This window comes from Sander lucioperca, chromosome 15 (genome assembly GCF_008315115.2).
Source record: "Sander lucioperca isolate FBNREF2018 chromosome 15, SLUC_FBN_1.2, whole genome shotgun sequence".
Classification (NCBI taxonomy): domain Eukaryota; kingdom Metazoa; phylum Chordata; class Actinopteri; order Perciformes; family Percidae; genus Sander; species Sander lucioperca.
Window position 1 is genome coordinate 15649108 of NC_050187.1, and position 26607 is coordinate 15675714.

At 42.7% G+C, this 26607-nt stretch overlaps 4 protein-coding genes across 31 annotated transcripts in view; 3 read left to right on the top strand and 1 right to left on the bottom strand.

Moving 5' to 3' along the window:
• The first annotated feature begins 1589 nt into the window (after nucleotides 1–1589).
• Nucleotides 1590–4149, top strand: LOC116051641 (zinc transporter ZIP9). 2 transcript variants are annotated; one of them, XM_035992599.1, is made up of 7 exons: nucleotides 1590–1866; nucleotides 2184–2289; nucleotides 2486–2662; nucleotides 2753–2821; nucleotides 3171–3256; nucleotides 3364–3498; nucleotides 3591–4149. In XM_035992599.1, the coding sequence occupies exons 1-7, from the start codon at nucleotides 1771–1773 to the stop codon at nucleotides 3846–3848; spliced, it is 927 nt and encodes a 308-aa protein (XP_035848492.1). In that variant the 5' UTR covers nucleotides 1590–1770; the 3' UTR covers nucleotides 3849–4149. The 2 variants fall into 2 exon arrangements, with proteins under 2 accessions (XP_035848492.1, XP_031158042.1); XM_031302182.2 differs by having other exon boundaries at nucleotides 1591–1866; nucleotides 2492–2662; nucleotides 3591–3848.
• A 2548-nt stretch (nucleotides 4150–6697) lies between these two features.
• On the bottom strand, nucleotides 6698–8778 carry LOC116051616 (coiled-coil domain-containing protein 177). The gene has a single exon (XM_035992681.1). It carries the CDS (start codon nucleotides 8554–8556, stop codon nucleotides 6865–6867), a length of 1692 nt encoding a protein of 563 aa, XP_035848574.1. The 5' UTR covers nucleotides 8557–8778; the 3' UTR covers nucleotides 6698–6864.
• A 654-nt stretch (nucleotides 8779–9432) lies between these two features.
• nsmce4a (NSE4 homolog A, SMC5-SMC6 complex component) lies at nucleotides 9433–20810 on the top strand. Of its 5 annotated transcripts, none has more exons than XM_035992546.1 (11): nucleotides 9433–9454; nucleotides 11793–12022; nucleotides 12130–12210; nucleotides 13441–13571; nucleotides 15401–15552; nucleotides 17170–17269; nucleotides 18935–19025; nucleotides 19112–19206; nucleotides 19291–19339; nucleotides 19445–19530; nucleotides 20489–20810. In XM_035992546.1, exons 2-11 carry the CDS (start codon nucleotides 11818–11820, stop codon nucleotides 20552–20554), a joined length of 1056 nt encoding a protein of 351 aa, XP_035848439.1. In that variant the 5' UTR covers nucleotides 9433–9454; nucleotides 11793–11817; the 3' UTR covers nucleotides 20555–20810. The 5 variants fall into 5 exon arrangements, with proteins under 5 accessions (XP_035848439.1, XP_031158011.1, XP_035848440.1 ...); XM_031302151.2 differs by lacking the exon at nucleotides 9433–9454 and adding an exon at nucleotides 10545–10673 and having other exon boundaries at nucleotides 11784–12022; XM_035992547.1 differs by lacking the exon at nucleotides 9433–9454 and adding an exon at nucleotides 10550–10675 and having other exon boundaries at nucleotides 11794–12022.
• A 721-nt stretch (nucleotides 20811–21531) lies between these two features.
• tacc2 (transforming, acidic coiled-coil containing protein 2) overlaps nucleotides 21532–26607 on the top strand; it is a 52851-nt gene continuing 47775 nt past the window's right edge. For 10 of the 23 annotated variants that reach the window (XM_035992549.1, XM_035992553.1, XM_035992556.1 and 7 more), the window contains exon 1: nucleotides 21537–21935. In XM_035992549.1, the coding sequence (XP_035848442.1) occupies nucleotides 21825–21935 (111 nt within the window). In that variant the 5' untranslated portion in view covers nucleotides 21537–21824. Of the gene's footprint in view, nucleotides 21936–23010; nucleotides 23145–24877; nucleotides 25108–25881; nucleotides 25954–26607 lie in introns of those variants that run through there. The other 13 variants (XM_035992561.1, XM_035992563.1, XM_035992564.1 and 10 more) reach the window with 8 other exon arrangements.

Consider the following 26607-nt stretch of genomic DNA (forward strand, 5'->3'; position numbering starts at 1 on the left):
TGCTTTGCCTTTTATAGTTTTACATTTTTCTAGATAGGAAGAGTAACAATAGCAGATCTCAGCATTTGACCGTCATGTTATTATTCTTTTCAAAGGGCCGTCTGTACAAACAGATGTATACTGTGTATATCTGTGCTACCCCCACCACACCCCTCCCCCCCCCCCCCACCTTCCCCAGCTCTTTGAACAATAAATCTGTATTTAATCAAGTTTGTTGACAATAAGTTTCTTTTTAACTACCCCGTGGTATAGTCACTTAAAGCAAAGAAATGCTGTCACAAAGAATATCACTACTGTTCAATTCACTCCACTCAGGGATTTTGTAGCTACAGCCTTACTTGGTCTAGGATGGCCAGTAGCTTATGGTGGATAATGTTAGCAATTTTTGATAGATGTTGCTGTACAACCGACATTACTCAGTCAGTTTGCTTTATAACTCAATATTAACAAAGACGTTATAATTACTAATGTGGCCACAGTGACTGCTGTTCAGCAAAAGTTAAAAAGACTCACGTTTTGGCTTGTGACTTCTTAAAGCAATTTCATACTGACACAGCAGAACGAAACGTCAACATTTGATTGATATCAAACTGCGACTTCCAAGTGTCACTGCCAAACAAACCTCACAAAGAAAAATGTCTTGCTGTGTGTGTGTGTGTGTGTGTGTGTGTGTGTGTGTGTGTGTGTGCGCGCGCGCGCGCGCGCGCAGACTACTCATTTTCATATTTTGTAGCCTAGGACACACACACAGATTGGTAGTAAGAGGGCTGCAACAACTTGGGATGGCCAAAAAGAGGGCTAATCAGCTTGCAAAGTACTGTGCCATATCTGCTATTATTTGTAGCCGCCACAAATGGCAGAGACATTGCTATTTATACCCTTAAGAACTGAGTATTGTGCTTATTAAGTGATACTGTGAAGACCTGCTGCATGCCACTGGTCCATAAGTTTGCGTATGTATTGTATGCATCTGTAATATGTGTGTGTCCCATGGATGTACTAAGATTTCCTTCATGTGGACATAAATAAATGGTTAAAATGTGTGTGTGTGTGTGTGTGTGTGTGTGTGTGTGTCTCACCAGTGTCTAAAGGGCACACTCAATAATTGACCATATTTATACATGCTATCTATCTGTCTGTTTGGTCACTTCTCCAGTGTGAACACATGAATTGTATGAATAGGTATACATTGTTTTCTGGTTGATATGTCTACTGGTTGTAGACACTTTAACCATAGATAGATTGTTTTCTGTATTGTATTTTTTAGAGGCCTAAAGAGGTAAAAGCATCTAATAATTCGCTATAAAGGTAAAAAAAAAAAAAATAATAATAATAATATAATGAAATGTTAAAAACGTAGCAGAACTATGTTTTTTTTTTTCTAGTTGTTGTCGATCTTAGGACCCCTCGGATTTATCTAGCTACTCCTTCTGGGGATGTCGACCCCGAGGTTGGGAACCACTGACAACTAAATTGTAGGTTGGATGCCTGAAGGCCATATTTTGAAGAATCGAGGTAGATGACTGGAAGACAGGTGTTGTTGATGGGGACGGGGGGGTGCAGTTCTCATTGTCCGACACTGGGTGCTGCTTGAGAGGGAAGAGCTGCTGTGGTGTAATGGGAGACCGAGGTACGACGTGGAAAGGCAGCACGTATGCCTTTTTATTATTCAAAAACAATGAAATCCATCGACAACATGAGAACCCATTCTGTCAGCTTTCAGTGTAGCATATCGGCCAACTGAGTCACTAATGTGAAGAAGAAGTCGTCATGGACGGGGGGTTGACTGTCACTTTTATATCGGTTGCGATGTTTGTAGGTTGTTTTGCATTTGGATTCATTCCACTGTTGTTCAGACTCTCTGAGGTAAGTGTCTGATTGCTAATCTTCAGCCGGCATCTTTTCCAAACAGTCATTATTTAGTCACGATGCCGCAATTGATTGAATCAAACTTTATTTTATTCTGCAGTGTTTATTCTTTATGTGTGCCAGGCTGCATACCTTCGGCTGCATTACAATGACTTGCACCGTAGCTCATGTTGTTTAAGGAGTTCTTATGAATGAGCAGCAATTGCTTATTATTATGGAAATCTGAGAAATCGCTCCAGCTGTTATGTCTGTCAAATACATCACTGTGGGGAGGCATCCTACTGATCAGTTGTGAACCATGTGTTGATCCCCAGAAAAGCCTGCAGTTTGTCTCCATCCTGGGAGCAGGACTCCTGTGTGGGACAGCACTGGCCATCACCATCCCAGAAGGAGTGGGCTTACTGGAAGAGTCATGGAGAGGTGAGCAGACGCCTAGTTGCCAACTGATCACACCTAATCCACGCCATCCTCACGCACTGAATGTACACCTGTGTTTGATTGTAACCCTTTGAGATGAATGAAGAAGCGCATGGGGATGAGAGCAGGCTAATTGCTGCTCTGCTTCGTCTTTTATGTGGATTTTGATCAAAAGCTCTTCCCGTCCTTCATCTTCTCTCTGCAGCATCCTCATCCTCTGATGTGCCATCCAGTCTGAATGCCAGTGAAAAAAATAGAAATTCTACTTCCACAGAGAGAGGCCCTCCACCTCGGTTCTTTATTGGGGTGGCTTTAACTTTCGGGTTCACCTTCATGTTTGTAGTGGATCAGATCGGAAGTTACTTTTCCATGCGTGGCAAGTTGGCATTTTCATTTACATTCATGTGAAATCTACACACGTACCTTTTTATTTATCACCACAACATGTGCAAACGTCTCATTTCAGGCCAAACAACTCGTTTGCCTAAAAGTGTCGGCATCACAGCCACTTTGGGGCTGGTTATTCATGCTGCAGGTATTTATGTAGCATTTAATGTATTGACTTGTGTTTGCCCAAGGAGGCACAAGATGTCTCAGAGTTCCAGGCCACACAGCACTGGAGTTTTTCATTTCCTCATGTGACTCAGCATGTGATTCCTTCACTGTTTGAGTCTTATGTTCTCATTTTTTCTGAGTCTATAGGGAGTCCTGGAGGCTTAAGCTTCAACTTTATTGTCCAACGTGTGGAAATTGGCATGTAGCGCAGCAAAAACAGACATATAAAACCAGACTCATCCATCAGTTTGATCTAATGTTGTAGAGAAAATGAACAATTGAAGAAGTCGATATTTGTGACCATTGATAAGACTTTTGTTTGCTTAAAGCTGATGGATTCGCTGTGGGAGCAGCTGTAGCCACGGGACAAGTGACAGTGCAAGTGATAGTATTTTTAGCTGTGATCCTACACAAGGTACGATTCCCTGACAGAACATTTCAGTGAAATATACAGTAGTACCAATCACAAACAAGTTGTAATAAAAATGATAATAAGACCTGACCATCTTACTTATCTCTCAGGCACCTGCAGCTTTTGGTCTGGTCTCCTTTCTGATGCATGCAGGCCTTGAAAAGAAGTACATTCAGGGGCATTTACTGGCCTTTTCAGCTGCAGCACCTGTACTTGCCATCCCCACTTACTTCATATTACATGCTGTAAGAAAGAACACATCAGCCATCTTGTGTCTTATTATACAGTTTCAGCTAGTGGTTCGGTATGATTTGATTTGATGTGTTTGTGTCTGCAGTCTGGCAGTTCATCTCAGAACCAGCTCAGTGCGACAGGTGTGGGAATGCTCTTCTCAGCCGGGACTTTCCTCTACGTGGCCACAGTGCACGTTCTTCCTGAGGTCAGCAGCAGGACGGTCCAAACTCCCTCGGACCTCCAGCCGCACACTGGAGCCGAGGCCCACCATCAGCGGCACCTGGGGCTCCTGGAGAGCCTCACTCTGATCCTCGGGGTCGGGCTCCCGATGGTGCTGGCTCTCGGGCTGCATGACGACTGAGAAAGAAACGTCTGTCTCATATACTGTAGTGTTCTATGGCACAATGATTGAATGGACAAAATGTGCCTTGAAAGAGAGTTTTACCTTGCTGTGTTAAGTCTCATTGAAGCTTGCTTTTGAGTCCAGCTATTGTTTATGCATCAAAAGAGCTCTCCAGTGTCTATAAAGAATCTGATAGCTAGTGGACTAGTTTCCATTCCAGGAATGAAGAAGAGCGCCATTTGTTGCCAAGTCTGTATTCAATACACTTTCTCAATGCCCTTTTATTGTCTGACAAATAAACTAAAAAGTTGAGGACATGTCATGTTCAGTGGTGAAATCCCAGTAACTGAGTAGATTTACAGGAACAACCAAATAATCCGATACTGTAAGAGAGCTAGGATACATTGTTTGTATAGTCAGAAGCTCAAAAACAGAACCAGGTTTTCATTTTCAGTTTATCAATGTGCAATAAAATAGGAGAGTTTTTATCAGTACATCTGCCAAACTGCCCCCCTGCCCTCTCTCCACACATTCTGTTAAGAATTGTGCAAAAGTTAAGAAGGAGCTGATAGGATTAGATTTCACTGGAATTGTACCTCGGACGATTTCATGTGACAAATAAAAATGGATTGATTGAAACCCTCTTAGATGTGAGGTGGAACATCAGCCACAGTATGTAGGAAGTCCAGCACCCCTTGACATCTGTTGAATAATACGTGAGTCACAGAAACTGGTGGTATTGTACGTAACTGGGGTTATAAAGTGGGTACTTCCAATCTCAGATGTTTTATTGAATTTATGTCCATGTCACTTTAAGATTTAGGGTTATCTCTCTTTCAGTTCCTTATTTAGCATATACTGTATGCAGTCTCTGCAAGTCTACGTGAAATAAAAACATGTCTGCTCGTGTTATGATGGCTTATTCGACTGCAAACTAGACAACCATGCCATTGTTGAATACAGATATGGGGAAAAAAATGTAATTAAGGCATTTTACACTGTAAAGTATGATTTATTCATTAAAATGTTATAAAACATTTAAATACTAAGAAGTTATAAACACTCCATTTCTTATGGTCCAGAACATTAGTGACATTTGAAATCAGGTGCCGGAGCAGTGACAGCTGTTATGTTTCTATTCTCAACATTCACAATGTCATACTACTTGAGTCCAGGAACTATGGTTCTGCTTTAATATTGTAATTGAATTCAAAGTTGTGCTTAATCTGCCCTATTTTATACATAGAAAACATTACAAAAATGTTTCTAGTGAGACATGGCAATATGGTAAGACACTGACAGCAGTCAGTGGACCAGAAAAAACAACACAATGGTGCTAAACATGAGTCCGGCCTCTTATGCCCTCACAGCTCATCCAGAGCGCTGCAGCTCGATTCAACTTCAACCCCCCTAAATCCTCTCATAACTCCTCTCTTATCTGTACTCCACTGGCTGCTAATGGCTGCTCATATCAAATTCAAAACACTGATGTCAGCCTTCAAGCTCCCCAAATGGCTACAGCTCACGATTTAAGCCTTCACCGGCACTGCTCAACTCCCCCCATCCCCTACATCCAACCGTTGTAGGGGTGTAACACTACGTTGTGTCATGTTGGATCACTAATTATTAGAATGGAGAATTCTAGCCGTTGTAGTAATGTGCGATAGCTGGCACTCTAGGCTCAATGCTTTTTTGTCAGGTGTTTTTTTATTTTCTCAAAGTAGAGCTGCGCAGGTAATTCATGCCATCTTTGGTTGACTGCAGTACTGAAGAGAAAATTAATATGATCTCAAAATAAATTTTCAACAAAAGGGGTTGTTTAAAAAAACAAAAAAAAAACAGCATCAACTCTCAGCAGACAGCTGCACCTCAATGTCCACTCTGCAGATGGGGCACTTCTTATTGGTGCTTGATTTGATGCATGTGTTGAAACAAAAAATGATCACGTGTGGTATAAGCAATGCAAAACAGTTCTGTGCTGTGGCTCAGAGCAAATATATTTTTTGTTTGTTATATGGAAGCTTGTTACACCGTAAAAAGCATTGCGTCCAAACCTAGCGGTCAGTAGCTCCCAAAGGGTCCAAAGCTAAATCACAGGGGTTGCATGATGATTCACAGGATACAAAAGAAAAAACATTATTAATTACAAAATGAAGTTTATTCTAACAGACCGTTCTCTTATTTTGACTTTTTTATAGAATGTTATATCTGATTGTGTCTGGTTGAATTGTTCACAACTCATAGACATGAGGATGAGGGGTCATGGGGTCAAAATCCAAAAAAGGTTGGGAATGGGAACCACTGCTTAAAGCACTGCTAAATGTCCTCGCAAACTTAAAACATTGAAAATATATGGCCCAATCTCAGGGACTCTTACACTACGGCATCATATCAAATGAATATGTGACTGGGAGTCATTCCACCGCTGCACTCCTGATTACAACAACACATTCACATACTGGCGTGGCACGTCGTCGCTACATTTCTAGATTGCAGATAGGATTTTTTTTTTTCCTTTCTTTTTTTCTGCAGCTCCTAGTCTAAGCACCTCTGGGCGAGTGCGTCAATGAATGCCTAAACTGTAGTCAAGCCTATGAGAGGAGTTGCTGATGTGGAGAGTCTTTCTGGAGTCAGGATGGGAGTTTTCTAGGGCTCGGTACCGAAGCTGATTCTTTTTAGGCACCGACCAAATTGCCTCCTTAGTATCGAAAAATGCCTCGTCATTCAATACCAAATTTCAGTGTCAGTGAGCCAATAAGCATGCAGCTTGCTTCTACCAAGATCTAATAATGCTTGTGATTGGCTGTCTAATGTTACATGTTGTAGAGGTATGCAGGAAAAACTCTACATTACGCACAGAGACAGGGCTCACGTAGTAGAGGCTGAAAAATAAATAAAAAAGATTAGTGCCGTAATGTTGTCATTTCTTTTTGTTAAGATGGATTTGATAAAATTGGTGTCCAAAAAGGTCTTGTTCAGGAACCGGTATCAAAGTTGTTTGAACAATACCCAGCCCTAGAGTTCACAATTTCTTTCATAGTTTGATGCGGCTCATGGAGGCAGTCAGCTGAGCCTCCAGAGCCATCTGATCAAAGGTCCGACTGTGTGTCTGCTGTCTCACTCTCTCCCTCATGTGAAAGGAGGCCCGGGCCAGCCTGTGCGCCTCCTCCTGTATCTGCTCCCGCTGTCTCCACAGCCTCTCCCTCCTCCAATCCTTCATGAAGATGCAGCTCTCTCTGACCCTCCTCATCGCCTCCTCCTCTCTCTGTATCCTCTCTCTCAGCCTCTGGTGGCACAGCTGCCTGTGTTCGTTGTGTCGATGTGTCTGCTGAGCTCTGTTCCTCTGCTGGGCCGAGGCATGCAGGGCGGCTCTCTCCATGCGCCGCTGGCTCAGCTGGACCAGGATTTTTTTGTGTGTGAGCTGCTGGAAGCTCTGCAGCTTGGCCCTCTGCTGCACTCTCTGAATCTGCTCGTCTTCGCGGGCTGCCCGCTCTTTCTGCTCCCTCAGCCGGGCCTCTACAGCCTGCGCACGTTTCTCGCACGAGTGTTGCAGCTTCTTCTCCAGCTTGCTCCTCATCTGTTCCCCCTCTTCCTCCACCTGTTGCTCTACCTGGTGTTTCAGCAGGATGTGTCGTAGAAGCTCTCTACTATTTTCCTCCTGCAGCCTCTTCCTCTCCTTCTTCTCCTGCCACCCTTTGCTCCTCCTGGCCTTCTGCTCCTTCTCCGCTGCTACCTGTCTCTCCCTCTCTCGCTCTCTTTCCTCCATCTCCTCCTTCTCCCTCAGCAGCTTCTCCTGGTAGCGTTTGCGACCCCATGCGTCTTTCTGTGCAGCCTCTATCCTTTGTCTGCGTTGTCCCTCCACCTCCTCTTTCATCCTCCTCCAGCGGTCTTCTTGCAGCAGCACCTCCAGCTCATGTTGTCCCGCTTTCTCTGTCTCCCGACGCTCCCTCAGCCTCCGGCGGTCCTCCAGCTCCTCGTGCCAGCGTTGCATACTCTGCATCAGCTTCTTCCTCCTCGTTTTCTCTGCCTGAGCCCGCTGGGCCTCCTCCTGCCTGCGGGCCTCCTGCCGCTCCTGTTCCTCCTGCTGACAGAGCTTCAGGGAAGCCTGCTCCTCCTGGTGCTTCACCAACATGAGAGCTGCTATCTTGCGGTCTCTCTCTGGTACTGTAACACACATCTCCTTTTTAATGTCCTCGGTGAGCCTTTCCAGTTTCATCTCAGTAGCTGGGGTGTGTCTGAGGTCTCCCAGACTGAAGCTGCAGACTGTGCTCTGCTCTGGGTCTCTGTGAGAACAGGAGGACCTGCTTGCAGATTTCCCTTTAAAGCACAGATCTGCATACGGGATGGACTCCGTTGTCTGTCTGTCCCTGGAGTGATCCTTCAGTTTGGTGTCAGGCCCTGACACTTTATTACTGCCTGGCCACCTGTCCCCAGCCGCCCGGATAATCCTCTCCCTCTCTTCTCGGCACATTTGTAAAAGCCTTATTCTCTCCTTTTCGTAGGATTCATGCATAGCTCTCATCGCCTCAAAGGGCACGTCGTGCTGCTCAGCAATCAACTCGTTTAGCGATTTAATCAGAAGTGCAACGGGTTTGACACCGAGTCGCGTACAGGACTCCAGTGAGCGGGGACTCGTTAAAACATACCGACTCCACTTTGCTTCGGCCGAGTTCAAGTTGGTCAGGTCCAAACGAGGCGCAGGAGACGTGGATCTCAGCTCCCCCATAATACAACGACAGTTAAATTAGCCTACCTGGATGAATGCTAACTTCAGGTGCTCAAAATTGCTGTTTCTGTTTCCGTGCTCATCCCCGTAGGCTATTCGTTCAGCTTCCCAGCTCGGAGAGGTCATGGAGGGATTAGCTGCTCAGCTGTAACTGACAGACAGAGAGGCTTGAAATGTTTCCCCTCGCCATTTAAACACAGCGTTATAAGAACACGTAAAGTATTAGATTCGATCTTTTTTTTCTTGCAGCCAAATGACTTAATTAGATAACATTTAAGTAGCCTATGTTAGTCGAATACACCTTGCCACTAGAAACACTTGGCGTATTTGAGTAAAATAATAAATAATATAGGGCTGGGTATGAATCCATGGGTATGACAATAGCCTACAAATGAATAGGCATAGCTAATGATAAACAGGAAAAAGTTAAGCAACTTTTATAGGCTAATGTTTTTATAGCCTATCTCAATTAACTTCCATGGGGTTAGTTCTTTTTTAATTAAACTGTTATCAATTCAATAGGCTAACATGTGAAACGTTGTACTTTTAAGTACGCATTTTAACTTGTTTTAATAAATAAATATCAAAATCTCGAAAAACAAAAACAGTTACCTAAAATTTGCCGTTTAAATAAAGTCGTGTTGGTCAACAGACTAACAAAGATCCTCTATATAGGTTCAACCCAGGACCCAGGACCCAGGACCAGACCAGAGCCGGTCTATTAGAAATTCTTTGACCAGACCATGGATGAGAACATAGACTGTAGCCTATATAAGAATGGATGAGAACCAGACGCTTCTGGTTACCCCGACAACAAAACAATGAATTTAAAATAAAGAGCGGCTCTCTCACTCCAGACACTTAATTACTTATTACTTAATTAGCGCGCCATCTGCCGGTGAGTAACCCAGGGATGAATCTCGCTGCTGACGTGTTTTGACTGTCTGTTTGACTGCCGCCCTAAAGCCTAACGGCTGGTGCTGTTGAAGTTAGTTCCGTATTCGTCAGACGTTTATAAACCTGAAATTGAGAGAACATTTTTCTCTTAATACATCCATGTTGAAACCTCGACAAGCTTGCATGATTGAAATGATGTTAGCCCACAGTAGTGCTGCAAATTTGATTGTAAGGATATAGACAGTTCTGTATGGCAGCCTACCAATCAAGATCAATTAATTAGCTCTGGTAGGCTATGTCTGCCCCACATTTGTTTTTGTTTTTATTTTGAAGCACTGACGAGGACCTATTACGTGTATTTTAAGATGTTTATACAGCCTGCAGACAGTGACCTCTTTGTTATTATTTTGCGCATGGGGGTTGACACAGCTGTGACACCTTTCATGCTTTAGGTCACCACATTTGCAAGACAGCTAGCTAGCTGGACGGCCTCAGAGATTCCTGCCTTATTAGTTGGATTAGATTAGAGATGTTCTAATACCGATACCAGTATCGGTATTTGCTCCGATACTGCCTAAAACGCTGGTATCGGTATCGGGAAGTACTGGAGTTTATGCACCAATCCGATACCACGTAATAAAGCCTTAAAGAAAATCTACGTTAAAGTAGTTTATTTATGTTCTTTTTCCGTTATAACTGACTGTCAACAAACTGCATAATAAAAGAAAGTTCTGTGGCGTTAATTGTTTGTGTTTGTTCATGTTTCACAAAGAGTTTAACCTGAGCCAGAAAGACAACAAAGATAGAAATCATATCACATCCATACAGGGATAGTAGTATACAGCTGTTAAAACATAATAAAATATATGACACACTGGTATCAGATCAGTACTCGGTATCGGCCGATACGCAAGTTCAGGTATCGGAATCAGTATCGGGAAGCAAAAAATGGTATCGGACCATCTCTATATTAGATAATAATAATTCTGATCGACATAAGCATGTTCTTTGTTTTATGTATTTTTATTAGGCAAAAGTTACTTTAAAAAAAAAAAAAAAAAGTTGCATTATTAATATTATAGTAGGCTTAGAATGTTCCATTTGCGAGTTTTTATTTGAGTTTCCATTTCTCCCAGATAAGAAAGTAACGTTAATACGAAACTAACTTCATCATCGTCAACATTTCTGAACTGCTCCTGACGCGCCTTCTTGCTACACAGGTATGTTAATGTTATCTCAAGAATAATGAATAGATGTAACGTTAGTTTAACAATAACTAGAGCACGCTTTGAGTTTACTTTTAGTGTGACCTTTGCTAAGACAGGAGAGATAGCTAGGTCTAAACGTTCAGCTACGTTGCTAATGCTAATACAACTGTTTTTACTAGCTAGCTAACATCGGCTAACGTTTGCTCAGACCAAAGATGAACTTAAACCACTAAAACTAACTGAAACGAGATTGTGAACTACTCCGTGCTTCCGTGTTTGCGTTAGCCGCCGGTGTTGTGCTGAGCTTTGCATGCCTGCCGAGAATTGCATTCAACTCCCGGGTAGCAGAGACATGTTCTACTGAGTCTAATAAAACAAGAATGAATTTAAATTTTTAAAAGCCTTCGGGTTATTCATCACAACTGATAAAGCTGACAAAGAAGATTATATCGTTTTTAAACTATTTTGCCTTAAAATGCACTAGTTTTCCCGTGCGGATGAATTTCTCGGCAGGCATGCAAAACTCCGCATAACACTTGTTAGGCAGACGTTTGCTTCTGGTTTGATAGCGGAACATAGTTTGGGTTTTTAAATATATTTTAGCTGCTTTGGTATGTTGTTGTTTACCACCTAGCTAACGTTACTATGCAATTTGCAGTAACACCAAGGCTGTGCTTCGTTGAGAAATATAATGTAACGCCAGTGTTAAGTAGTTATATCGTTTTGCAGTAGCTAAACTATGGTTGGTTCCCATTTAGCACGTCTGCGGTACGACACCGGTAATTCGAATGCATTATATTAATCACGTTGTGTTAACCTACTTTTTATTTAATCTCACACTTTAAACATTTTGCGCCGCGGCCCACCTACCTTGTAAATGAGCTAGAGTATTGGATTTCTATCTTGTTTTTCCTTACGTCTTTGGCTAAACTTTCACCAAACCAGCTATGTTTGGTTTACACGTCGCAGAAAAAGAATAACAATTTGATAACATATCCAGAATCAGATTGCCTTCATACTCTTTTTTCAAGAATTGTTTTCAGAAGATAGTTCATTGGCTAACATTCCAAAACAGAAACATACTCTGTTTATTTGGTCGTGTTTCCCTCTCACAACACACAGCTCTTTCACAGACTGACAAACGTTAACGTCAAACATGAAGAGGACCAGAGGCGGTGCTGATGAGGAATCTCCCCGGCAGAATGGTTCTGCTGGCCGAAGGAAAGGATCCCAACAGCAAGGTGACGGGGACGACGGTGGCTTGGCCATCGGCCCACCTGACCTGCAAGACGAGGACAATGACCCGGGACTCAGGAGAGAAATACGGAGCAAGTACAGGGACCTCATCAATTCAGTGACGCGTAAGTAAGACGGACAGGCAGGTTGGGGTGACAGCCGACGTTGTTGTTGTTGTTGTTGTTGTTGTTGACACGTCTTTGATGTATTTCCTTGTGTTTTTTTCCTCTAGAGAATAGGGAAGATATGCTGAGTCCCTCCAACAACAAGCTCACTGAAGTTTTACAAGAGGCAGTCAAACTTTTTAAAGATGGTAGGTGTGAGATACAAACACAGACATGTTAAATTTGGGCTGCAATCCAGTGACTATGCCTGCTGCATGAATAGAGAGGGTTGTGCATTCAGTAAACTGAAAGTGTGGAGGCGAGGCGAGCCACAGTGTTGCACTACACAATAAATACATTTTCTCAAGCAGAGCAAAATTTTAATACCAGCATCTGCATTGAAAAAAATATGCATCCAAAGTTGCATGTTCTCCCAGTGCCTGATTGTGTTTCGGGTTTCATCCCATAGTCCAAACACATGCAGGTTAAGTTAATTGGTGGGTCTATATCCACGATGTTCCACTTCCGGGATTGCTCCGGTGGCGCAGGAAATTCCCCCAGATGCATGTCTTTTCACCAATGTCCGTTTCCTTCCGCTTTCTTTGTGTTGTAATTTTAAACTCCAGTGGATTTATGATGACTATGGTTAACTGCTCCTCAGATCTCGGCATGGTAAATCCAGACAGCTAGCTAGACTATCTGTCCAATCTGAGTTTTCTCTCACACGACTAAAACAACTTTTGAACGTACACCTGAAAAGCACTGTTGTTACTCTCTGCTCCTCAGCACGGGGCTTCTCAGGTGCTGCGAGCAAATCGCTCCGCCCAAGTAGCAGAAGTAGCAGTAACCTTCTGAGAATATAGTTCCCAGTTTATATACGGTTAGAAGATGGCTGTGTCTCATATGACCTTGTTATTTGTACACGCTGTGACTATACAAATCAGAACATGTAAATAGGAACATGTTGGCGTTAGTTTGTAACTTATTGGGAGCAGTAGGCTAGTTGGAGCCGGTTACCGCCAGGATCTGTGCTAACTAGGCTAGCGGTGGGTACGTCAGACAGAGTAACGACACGCACAGATGAGAAGGGTATGTATGGACTTATCTAACTCTGGGGGATACGGTGAATAAGCTAAAGTCCCAATAAGTCGGCGTGTTCCTTTAAAGAAATGCCAATAAACCAGAGCAGGTTTTTCTCCCATCCCAGAATGCTGTGTGGACTAGCCAGACCCTCCTCCGCAGCATGTGGATCATGGTCTGGCAAAGCGAGACTAGTTCATTTGTGACTCTAAATTGCCTGTTTAAATTTCTCATTTACATACAGTGGAATGGTATATTTGTAGTATCCAGAGTAACAAGTCATACCTTAATCACATATCATAGTCGTCACGCAGTCCCACATATTTTGGTCAGTTTGCTTTCACTGTGTTCCCCGGCAGTCCGACAGCCGAGAGAAGCAGCTCTGGATGCCCACCTCCTTGTTGTCGCCACAGACCTGGGAAATGAGAAAGCCAGCCAGCTGTTCACTGAAGGCACTACTTTCGATCCCACTGCTTTTTCTGAGCATCTTGTGAGTGAGTTTATTGTTTATACACATCATAACTGCACACATAAAATGTGTGTGAGGTGGCCGAGTGTGCTGTTCCTTGTATGACGTAGAGCTAAACCAATAAATGGCCCACTTTCCTTCTTTACAGCATTTCACACTTCAGTTACAATATGTCCCTTCCTTTGGTTTAAAAGCGTAACACACTTGCTGTCATGATTTCATTTAAAACTGGGGAGAAGGGTTTTTCTCCTGTATTAGTCTGCTAACGTCAATAAAGAGCAGTCAAATCAATATATAGAACTGTGCAACCTAAATTTAATGCACCAGAGGCCTGTTCTACGAATCAAGATCGACAGGTCCTGGATTTCTTTCAGTTACCCGGCTTCACCAAACCCAACAACCACGGTCCCGCATAACCTGTGTCACGACGGTGGTTAACAACTAGATCAATCAACCCAGGGTTTCCCAATCTAGCGACACGCGCGTTCACATAAAAGAGGCGGTGTTTGCTCTACATGACCAATCACAAACATCTACCAGAGCCGCAGACACGGTTTTCCAGGCAAAACGCAATACAGTCGCTGCTTCCTAAAACAGGAGGAAAGCTGGCAAAAAATACCCGACGCTGTAAATGCGTAAATTACAAGGCTTATCAATATCACTTCCACACACACACACACACACACACACACAAGATCTGACCATAATTACACTTGTGCTTTCCATAAACTGTCGTTCCTGTAGCCTATTATTTCAGTTGCAACCCTGGCAGTGGTAAGCCATCGGGAGAGCAAATACAAAAATATAAAAAACATAATTCAAACCGATGTGTCGCATTGGCAACACACGGCTCAGGAAGCTGACAAAGATACGTAATTCCCTCCGCTGAAAATCTATATATTTCATAAAGATACCCATCAACTGAAATAATAGGCTAAAGCAACGGCAGTTTATGAAAAGTGCAATTATGGTCAGATCTAGTGCCTGACTGATGGGGAAGATATTGATAAGCGTGGTGATTTACGCATTTACAGCGTCGGGTCATTTTTGCCAGCTTTCCTCCTGTTTTAGGAAGCAGCGACTGTATTGCGTTTTGCCTGGTAAACCGTGTCTGTGTTCTTCATCTTTATGTAGAATTATAATTTGCTCTTCTTATATACAATATGCCGCTCTGGTAGATGTTTGTGATTGGTCGTGCTGTGCAAACACCGCCTCTTTTATGTGAACGTGCGCGCCGCTGGATTTGGAAACCCTGGGTTGATTGAACTAGTTGTTAACCACCGTCGTGATACAGCTTATGCGGGACCGCGGTTGTTAGGGTTAGTGAAGCCGGGTAACTGAAAGAAATCCAGGGCATGTTAATCTTGATTCGTAGTACAGGCCTCAGGTTAGGTGTTCAGCATAAGTTACCACGGCAATTAAACCCGGTAACAAGTGATCCACCGTTGTGATACACGAAACCCTGGGTTGAACCTGAAGTTACCTCGTTAACGCCAAATCTTGCTTCGTAGTACAGGCCTCAGCTATATTGTTATAACAACATTTGCAGTCAGTGTTATACACCTGCTGTTATACAAAACTCACTTAAATGCCAATTTCCTGTCCTGTTTTGGACAAAGACAGGACACTCGCAGCTTTACCTTTAACACAACACAGTTGATGCAAAGTGCTTAGAACACAGAAAGAGACTTAACAAAAGGAAGGAGAAAAAAAACATAACTAGGACATAAAAAGCACCAGGATAAACTTGTAACAACAATGTAGAAAAACTGAATATGTTTGTAATGCAAGTACCAAGGCAGCACACATGGCAGTGGTCATGTGGGGATCTCTCTTCTTCTCTCTGACAGCTGTCCTTCATGGGTCTCAACCGACTAGAAGACGATGAGGATGAGCAGCAGAACGGCGGTGCAGTTGATGGCTACCTGCCCCAGGATGCTTGGCACCGAGTGGCCAGGAGAGCAGAGTGCTGTTTCAGGACGGCACCCTCGTTCCATTACATGTGAGTGCCTCGGCATGTTATGTGTCAGCTGTGACGTCGTCGGTGCCAGGGCGTTTGCCTGCTTATTGGAACAACCGCTTATGATGACAAAACAACATATTGTCGTTAATCGAATTCTACAATAAGAAATCACAGGAGGGAGTACACATAGACCTTTTTCACGGCAGACATGTTGACATGTCATAGTAGGAAAAGCACAGGTGTATTCAACTTCCGTCTTGTGTTGTATATCTTTTTTGTGCATGTTATAGGTTTACAAAGTGAAAAAGCCCAAAGTCCACCCCAAAGGGACTTACCATCTCCAACAGAAAACACTGTTCATAAACTGCTCCAAACAGCTCCATTGTAGTCCAGCCTTTACTTCAGAGACGAACATGTGTCACTTTGTAACACACGTTATAATGCTCGCCTAGCTGCTAGCGTGGCACGCCCTCATACTCTGCAACTGACTGGCTAGTAGTGCTGACCTAGGTACTGCACATGTGCGACTCCCAACAAAGATGGAACAGAAGTGAGATGTCTCACTCTGTAGCTAAAACAGAGAGCTCAACACACAGGGTGAAAAGAGGACTGCAGCAATGTGCAGTACAACATAAATATGGTGTTTTTTGAAAATTAAACCACATAAACCTATTCTGGTACAACCTCTAAATACAATTATGAACTTATGTCAAAAAGTACGGGCTTATCTGCTAATGTTAGCTACCGACCGTTACCTTGAAACCGTCCAGCAAATAGACGGTACTGTAGGGTGATTTAACGTCACCGCTCATTTTACACACAGTTTAACAACAAAACAAAACGCAGAGTGAACGTTATTAGCTACGTTTTTCATGTTGGTTTTGAGTGGTATGCACCCCCACTGACCTGGAAAACGGTTTTAAAACAGTAACGTTAATACAGCGTGTTGGAGGAATACAGCGTCTCCTGCAGCGGGGAGTCAAAGGCAGAGGAACAGTCACCGCAGCGTTCGCTAACGTTAGCTTCTTGTCTCATCTGGGGTCTGATAAACAGTAAATTCATCAACTTCAGTGTCCACAATGCTATTTTCCAATAAACTGTAGCGGTCATATTTCACGGGACCCGCGTGAGTGCGGATTTCATGTCGCGGCTTTCGTCGCTGTTTATCACTTTGCCTAAGATTGAGTGACAAGTAGTACTCGCCCTGTTGTTTATTTGGTTGCCATGGCTTCGCGAGTTGATGACGTCCTGTCACTGTTCCAGTTGCTCACCCTAAAGGGGAGAGAGAGCGGATGACAGTTCGCTTGAGTTCAGTAGAGCAGACGGCTCTGCAGAGTCATGTAATTACGACTTTATGACTTTTCATAAACAGCTGAAGGATCGGCGGTGCGCGGTGTACATAGTGGAAACCCTGTTGTGCGTCTGCCCTATTTCTGATACCATGGCGGCAGAAATTTTACTGTGGCGGGCCGACATAGAGGAAACACTGCTGTTGATTTGTAGTCTTGTGTTGAAAATGTACTTAGAGTTTAAACAGGTTTATTAATTATTTATAGGTTCATTATCATATTTTTCCCAGTTTTCTTGTTTTTTACTGTCCCTCAGCACTATTTTCTGTGTCTGACGTTTTCATTCCTGTGGTTTGTTTTTCATCAGGATGGGTTCATTCCATGCAGAGCCGCCTCCTCCAAAGCAAAGGATAGAACGGCAACGGAAGGCACCTAGCAAGGAAGCCAAAAGGATAATGCCTACTCAGGTACCTAAACTTCCACTTCTAAGGATTCAGTTATCTACATGCATGTGAAGTTACGAGTGTGAGTAATGTGTCAGATAATAAATAGTCCATGATTCCCTGACAAAACTGACATTGCGATATTTTTTTCTCCTGCGATATATATTGAGATATGAAAAAAATAGCTCTATTTGTAAATAACAAATCATTCTCGACTACTGGGGTGATTTTGTAGGAGAGTGCATCTACATAGAAAATAAAAATGAAAAAGGAACTTTTCTAATGTGAACCATTCTTTTTTGAACTTTAATGCTTTACAAACACCAAAGCAAGTAAGCTCTGTGACTACTCTTCTGAAGTGATTTTGGAGAGGGAATTTAGGTAGAAATACACTGATTAACTGACATGACACCATTGTATTCATATAATACTATCAATCCAGGCTAAAGTGAATGATATTAATAATGCATGCACGTTGCTTCCTCTAAATTTCAGGTTGTGGTCAACTAGCAGGGCCTGCTTTGGTTGTTTGATAAATTGATCAACATAGATTGTGATTGGTGGTTTGCTGTGTATGCAGAGCCTGAATGTCACGCACTAGCAACAAACTGTATCCAAAAACACTTAAATCAGTGTAAATGACGTATCAGACACAGACTACTGTTGTAGATTGGTGTTATGTTTCCAGCGTTGTGGCTCCGAACCGTAATGTTAGTTGGCTTGGGACAGACCCATTGTTTCTTTAGGCTAACTTTATTAGCTTTAGCCTGGCTGGAAGCAGCTTTCTGCGGTGAAAAATGGCCAGGAGATGTTGTGATAACGTTGCATTAATCAGGTGATTTAGTTTGTCTTTGCAGTGGACATAAAAAACTGACTACTGTAGCTTCACTATCCATGGAAAGGATGTGCATCACTGTGTCCGCTTACGGTACTTTTCTACACACGGAGAGCCTCACTTCCCATAACAAACCCTGTCGGACTACACACGTTGCCCACATGGCTACCTGTCTTAAAGGGGAAGGGTCGGCCGATAACAATCATGTAAAAGGAGAACAGTTAAAGTTTACTTTTTTATCAAGCAGCAAAGAAGTTGTAGCATCAACTAGGGCTGGACAGTATATCGATATTATATCAATATCGTGATATGAGACTAGATATCGTCTTAGATTTTGGATATCGTAATATCGTGATATGACATAAGTGTTGTCTTTTACTGGTTTTAAAGGCTGCATTAGAGTAAAGTGATGTAATTTTCTGAACTTCCCAGACTGTTCTAGCGGTTCTATTATTTGCCTTTTCCCCACTTAGACATTATGTCCACATTACTGATGATTTATCTAAAATCTAAGTGTGAAGATATTTTGTTAGAGCACCAACTGTCAACCCTAGAATATCGCCGCAATATCGATATTGAGGTATTTGGTCAAGAATATCGTGATATTTGAGTTTCCCCCTATCGCCCAGCCCTAGCATCAACATCGCAACCTCCTGCGATGCGACTATCGCGCATGCGCACATCGAGATGTAGATGATGAAACAAAATATCGTGCATCCCTACGGCCTTAAATATAAATGTTAGCAGCCTCCCATCACCCTACGAAAAAGTTGATTATCTTTCGAAAGGTATCTTGTCTGAGAGGGTTTTGATGTCCCAGATAATTACTGCATCATGTTAATGTTGTCCTTCAGCTGAAGAAAATGGAAGACTCTCATCAAGAAGCGACAGAGAAAGAGGTGGAAAGGATCCTGGGATACCTGAAGAGTTATTACCAAGACGATCGTGAGTTTAAAGCCGACCTCACAGACATTACCTATTTCACCATTGTGTAATTATTATTTGTTCACGTGTCTGTGTTCCTATTGCAGCGACATCACCGATATCGTATTACGAGTTTGTCATCGACCCCATCTCATTTTCCCGGACAGTGGAGAACATTTTCCACATGTCTTTTCTCATCAGGGTGAGCTGCCTTTGCTGTTGTGTGTTTGTTGTTTGCCCTCTAGTGACTGTTAACAGGTATAAACAATGTTTTTTGTGTTTTTAGGATGGGTTGGCACGGATGTATTTGGATAATGACAAATTGCCTTGCATAGGTGAGAAGATGTAACATTTTGTTGTATTATTCAGACTTAACAATAATAAAGAAAATGTCTTTTCGGTCAGTTATTTTACCAGTGTTGTGTGTTTTTGTGTCTCAGCGCCCGTAGAGGAGGGAGAGGTGGATGCTGGAGGATCGTACAGCCGTAAACAGTGCATTGTCTCTATCAGCCCAAAAATATGGAAGGTTAGCAAGTCTGGCTGGAACATAGAGGACTGAAGTGTGATTTATGCTTCTGCGTTAAAGCTTCAGTGCGTAACTTTTTGATATTAATGATCGTTGCTACAAAGCTAATTAAGACTATCAGCTCCATATAACTCTCTCTGTATTTCTCAGTATGGCTATGTTCAGAAGATTGTGGCGTCCGGTGACTTTCCCGCGCAGAAACTCGATAGAAGATTACCTCTTCTGAAGAGTCCATCATGTTTTTTTTAATCCTCCGTGTCCTCCTTGGTTACTAGCAACTGCGTGGAGGAGGGGTGGGGGCGGTGCGCAATCACAGAAGGCTTGTATCATGTGGATGCGCCGACAGTGTTGTTGTCATTACTTAGAATTCCTCATGGGGGCGACAGAAACTATGCACTATAGCTTTAAATCGACGCCGTGGCTACGTACGTAGGTACGTGGAGACAGGGACCCCACACCGTAGCCTGACGTGCACCTCTCGAAAAATGTAACTACACGTCGCAGCGGCGCACGTAGCTCGCCGTTGCTTGGTAGCGTTGCATTTCCCCCTACTCATTTCCTGGTTCTTCTCCATAAGCAACATGAAATCAAGGAGAGGGTTAACTTTTCCTTCTACAGAGTTCCTATCGTGGTCAGACAGCACAGGGGAGACACTTTGTTTCTCCCACTATGCCTCTAGAGTCGGTACTCGCTCCGAAGCTAATCGCCGTCACTCTCTCACTCGCTCTACCACACACTCCCCACATACACACACACATGCCGGCCCTGCTATTCTCTTAAAGAGATCGACGTACACACTAACATACGAGTATAAACTTCAGGCCACTTACATAGGCTACGGTGAAAGCTCTGTATGGAGCCTCCGCAGAACCATAAATCACGCTTTAATCTAGAATCTTTAATCTTGTTTTGTGTCTTTGATCATGGTTTATTGTTCCAACTGTTTTTGTTTCTCCAGGAGCTCATAGAAGCCTTCGATATCAGAGACACAATGATTCAGCCTCCAAACACGCAGAATGAGTGATGGACCCTGCTACTTTTTGCTAGCTGAAACCCAGCATTGTTTTTAGGTGTGCTACTGTTTTTTTTTTTTTAAACATTTCTAAATAATAAAAACAAATTGTTAGAAATTTGCAAATGCCAAATTCCAGTATATACCACTCTTGTAAACACATAGCATAGTTACTGTGAGATCCTAAGTACTCAGTTGCACATTTTGTTTTTATATTTACTTTTTACTGTTTTTAGAAGTTAAAATAATAAAAGAAATCAAATAGAAACCTGCTACTGTTGTAATTTATTTATATGGATTATGAGGTAATGCTGTAATTTGATTGGTTTGATATGTGGGTTGGTAAAACCTGGGTTAAAAGATCAAATATTTTAAGTCCATGACCCATGGCCTAGTTGAGTCAAAAGACAAATGCAACTGGTGACAATGGGTCACTTTAAACATATGTTTAATTTGAGAATAAAAATAAACACAAACTAGCTCTGACCTGGTTGTGTGTCTTTGCCTGCTGAAGCGAAACTACCCTAGCTACTGTATATGCTACTTTTCCCTCAATCAGCTCTTTCTGTCCAGGCTTCCTATTTGTGTATGGTGCAGTGCCATTGTGCAAGTCCAAAAAAATGATACCTTTATTTATGTAGTCACTGTCATTTTTATTTCCAAGAAAACACTGTAGGTGGTTAAACTTGAGGTACGTTGGGAAAATATCTTGTCAGGATCCATGTTTCACATCTCATTGTACAAATACATAGGGAACAAAAGAGTGTGGAACTTGGTTTTTGCTGTAATTTTTCCTCCTGCTCCATTTTGACTGACTAAATTTCACCAATCAGATTCAGATCATCGTGTGTTCTCGTGATGATTAACCACCATCGTCCTTGCCATCTCCTGGGTCTCTTAAAGGGACAGGCATTATTTATGCTGCCTCCCATCTCTTCCTCTCCCATCTCTTTCTCCCTCTCTGAGCATTTTTTCCCCTCCAAAGCAGCGCTTCAGTCACACCCATGCAGTGATGTAAGGCTAAGCTGCATACAGTATGAAGCTGGAAACAGAAGCTCCCTTTTTCACACTCATTAGACTAGGTTGGATACATTATGTAATGTAGGTTTAATATGGCAATGGCTTGAGTATATGTTCCACAGGCGTACCACGGGCAATGCAGTGCAGAGCGTTTATTAGTCACTGGGACACACACTCATTCAGACACAGAGGCGTGCACACGCTCACTCTAGCTCCAGCAGAGATCTGCCTGCACTGGCAATGCTCAGTCTGACTGATAACAATGCAGTTCTGCAGAAAGGTGCTCTGCAAGCCGTGTAGTGCCAGAGTCACTTCACCAGAGGAGGACATGGAATACAAGATGGGGAGCTGCATCGGAATCTCACACAGACAGGTAAACAGAGGAGAGGGAGGATGCTGAGCAGAGGCTGTCTGCAGTGTAGCATCAATGGCTGTGTGACTGAGCAGTGAGAGCGTGGAATTGGAGATGTTATATGTTTTACTAGTCAAGAGCTGAGTCTTACTCAGGCAGAGAGAGAAGGTGTACTCTAGTGTTGGAGGAGGGGCGACGTCAGCAGGGAAAAGGAGCTGTGGAGATGGCAAGGAAGGGAGGAGCTGAGAGGGGGATGCTGATTGTAGTGAAGGAAGATGACCAAATAATGTAAAATAAAGTGTGCATGTGTTAGACTCATTTAGACAAAAGACTGAATTACAGTTGAGATAAACCTGCAAGGGAAGAAATGTGTTTAAAGTGTGATGTGATGTCTGTCAGAAAGAGAGCTGATCAAATTAGTGTTATTTATAGGGATGATAATATGCCTGCTGTGCCCACAGACTGGGCACTCAGCTGAAGATGGCCTGTGATGATGGCAGATAAAAAAAGCATCTAAAATACATTTAAAACCCCTCTGTAGTTCAAATATGTACATTTGGCTCCTGCTCTCATGGTTGCTTTGTTATTCTTGCCATTGGTTGTTTTGTTAGACCAGGTCTTAACTCCTGCCCGTACATGTCAATCACTGCCAAATGGACAGAAGGGAGGCATTGGAAAAGCATCACCATACTTCATTAAGAAAATGAATAAATGTTAAAGATTTGGAGAGATCTAAAGGAAAGCTACAGGTGGGATGAATATTATAACAGTATCCGTAGGCTTTTACATGATCAGTCAGAGAGCCAGGAGGTCTGACACCTCATCCTCCTGTCCATGTAGCATGCCTGTTTGTTTACAGTGTTGCCTTAGAACTAGCGTCCCCTCCAGCTGACTGCCAGGCCTCAGAGCAGGTGACCCCCTCTCCAACACAAACACACACACACACACACACACACACACACACACACACACTATCACCCTAAGCAGACATGGCTTCCCCAGCTCCAGTTCGGTCTCCTCCCCTCGGTCCTGTCCCCTCTTCTGTCCCTGTCCACCCTCTGTCCTCTCCTCCCACTCAGCGTGCAATACAAAAATAGCAACAGAAAGACCGGGGCTCCTCGAAGGAGAGGGCAGAAACAAACATTGGCCTTGAGTCCGACAGTAAAGACAGATTGGATTTAGGTTTGTCAAAAGCTTGACTCTGTGTGGAAAAGTCTCTTGTTTGCAGTGGTGAGTAGTTCATGAGTTGCAGCATTGGTACAGATTGTGGATTATGTGTTCATTTTATGGTGGTCTTTCAGACAGGAGGGTCAACATTTGAAAATTGAACACAGGGTAAAGGGTGGGGATTGTGAAAGCTTGTATTGGAATTTGTGTGACTTTGTTTTGCTTTTATTATCATCTTGTTTGATGTATGATGATTTTAATGTATTTACTATAGTTGACTTTGCCAGGTGGATGAACATGGTTTAAACCAAAACGTCATAAGTATATTCACCATCGTCTTTGTACCTTGCTGAATCATATCACGTGTATTACCTGAGAAATACTATGTTGGATTGTTTCAAAAAAGAAAAAGGAAAAAAAGAAATACAGCATTCTGTTTAGTTTGGAGGTTGTGTTGCTGCTGGGTTTCTTGTGCCAGTGGAGGGGTCAGATACCAGGCAGGAAACAGTAACCTCATACTGCAGGTGTCACGCTGCTCATCCAAACCTCAAGAGCTTAAACGATGGCCCATGTTAAGTGATTGACAGGCCAAGATGAGGTGAGAAGAGACCTGGCAAGAGTCTAATCATATTATTTGCCCTAGTGCTCTCTGTACTGCCAAAAAGCCCTGAAACACTGCGGCCAGCTAAAGTGCACACGAGTCCACAGCTTAATGGGCTGAAATTACACCCCATTCACACAAATAGCAAGCAGACAGGGATGGAAGTAAAGTTGCCACACAACAGAATAAATGACAACTAAGATGTGAGAGGAAATCCAGATATTAAATATCACCATGGGATAATCACAGGGAATATAATTATTCACATACTCATAACTGGAATATACAGCCTTTGTGTCATCGGATTGGAAATGAAGTGTGCGTGACAAATTCTGCACAAGGCTGGAATAAAGTCTAACAGCAGTTCTCTATTTATAAAGTCTTGCATATTCAGGTCAGTGCATTCTGACTATAGCAGAGTTACCGTACAGTCCCTGCAGTCATATGAGGAATGCACAAACAACATTTCTGTTAGCACGACTGTTTACTGCTCAGCTGCAAGCAGGGGCGATTCTAAGATCAGACCCTCTAAAAAGGATCTAAAATTGCCAATGGCTGGAAGTCATACAACACGGAAATGAGAAAGAAAGATGATTGCCAGAGAATATTTAATAACGTTATGAAAGTGATTCTACCTGTATTTGATCTAAAATCAGTCCATGTTTCAAAGCTGTTGTCCTTACAATGACAAACTGGATTATTGGAGATGCTCCTGGATGAATTTTAATAGCCTGAACTCTTCCTTGTGTTCGTTAACAGACTGAACACTGCTGGAAGCCAAGAGACACCACAATCTGTTATTTACCACATGAGGATTACCTTACTGAGCCTCAGTCACTGTGTCAGTATGCTACACTCAGTCGCGTCACACGCACAAGCACAAAAGCGACAGACTGCATGTGAAGATGTTGTTTATTCTAGGAGGCCATTTGTTTGAGGTCAGAGGGGGCCTGCTGGTCACAGTAACTTACTGCAGCAGGAGTTGAATTTATCTACAGTAATGTCCCTTTAAAGTAATCTCTAGAATCAACTTGTATGATTATAAGATTCTGTGAGGATGCTGTTCCAGCCTACACTTTGGTCTAGGAGGGAGGTCTTGCATCACAAGGTCCCTAATCTCTAAAACAACACACACACACACACACACACACACACACACACACACACACACTTAACCATTCTCCCTCCCTGCTAGTTCAACCTCATACCAGAGACCTGTAATCCTGTGGAGCAGGAGACTGTGACTACTGAGGGACCACAGATCCCCTGTTCACTCTGTGTCTCTCAGGGAATAGTTGTACGCTGATGGTCCTTCTGTGCCGGTGTCTTTCAGCCAGCTGATGTGGAGAGGCTGTTGGTTTGGGCAGTTGTGGCCCTGCAGCTGGCTGAGCCATGGGGAACGAGACCAGCACAACTGAGGCGTTGGTAAGGGAAAGCTCTCTGGCATTGGATGGCTGGGATTGCTACTTGCTGCCCCGGTGCTGCTGTACACACCTCAAGCTCTTTCATGCACGGAGGACTAACAAAACTAACACTTTCTGACATGATTACTAACTGTTGGCTTCAGTAAAACACATGCAATGTGCATGGAGCTTTGTGTACATTCCCATGCTTAAATGAGGCTTGTCTAAAAAGCATTTAGGTAACATGCCTTGGTCTATTTTGTGGTTAAGTGGTGTAAAACAGAGGTAAAGATAAATATTACATTTTTATGCCATGACTCTCAAAATGTGCCATAATCGGTTTTTACTGCTACACACCCTGATTCTTCCAAGCTTGCTTTCTTACAATCCATCATCCCTATGATGGTTGGAAGGTCATTACAGTATGTATGCCTCCAATGTGCATGTAGACTAGAGTGATTGTTATTGTTCTTTTAAGAATACATTTTTGCCGTAATTGTAAAAAGAAAGCTATACCAGGAACCAGGAATTTCCACATGACTGGAGGACTTCAGCCGTGGAATTCAGGATTATTTTAATAGGATTAACATAACATACACATTTGTCTCATGAGCTATAGACTCTACAAACCATGCACACTGGACCTCATTGAAAGTGATTGCAGAGTGAGGTTTAACATTGTTGGTTTTGCCTAAAAAAAACCCAACAATGGTTATTTGTTTTCAGTGTTTACCACTACTGCTTAACTATACAGTAGCTTTTCTCTCTTGTTGAACTATTTCATTTGCCGTTACAGCCAGAAGAGGGCGATCCAGAAAGTGTTGTTCTGTTTCCACCTCAGGAAAATCAAAATGACTCCCTACTACAGGTACAATAATTGTGTGTGTGGGTGTGAAAGCCTGAGAGAATATTAACTGCTGGGTGCATCTTTTAACAGTAAATGTTATAGTGCCCCTATAATAGGCCTACCCAAATTTCCTTTCCTGTTTGTTGTTGATATTTTGAAACTCAAAACCAGAAAGCGTGTTCTTAATCTTACCTTAAAAAGGGCACAGACATAGTGCAACTGTGCCTGTTGATCTATATTTAATATATATTTCATCATGAAAAGCAAAGAAATCCACTTTTAAGGTGCAATATGGTGAATAATAAACCTCTTATATGTTCCACATGAAATGTCAGTATCACTTCAATCCACACATTTGTTTGGCTATACGGTGTGCTGTAATTAGATGAGGCTTTTTTAAATTCCTTTTGACATTATAGTCAAATGTGTACCACTTTGAAAAATGCGTACTCCGAAGGCTTGTGATTCCTTGTGACTGCATTGCTCTTTACTACCCTTTTTTGACACATTTTTGATTTTGTGACCTGGTTGTGTATTTTGTATATTCGGATGATGGTTTATAAGGAAGACTGGTCCCAAAATTACACAGAAGATAATACTGACATTGTGGTCGACTTGAAAATCAGCCACAGGAGACACTTATACTAAGCGGCTGAAAACAGCTGTTTGTGTTTT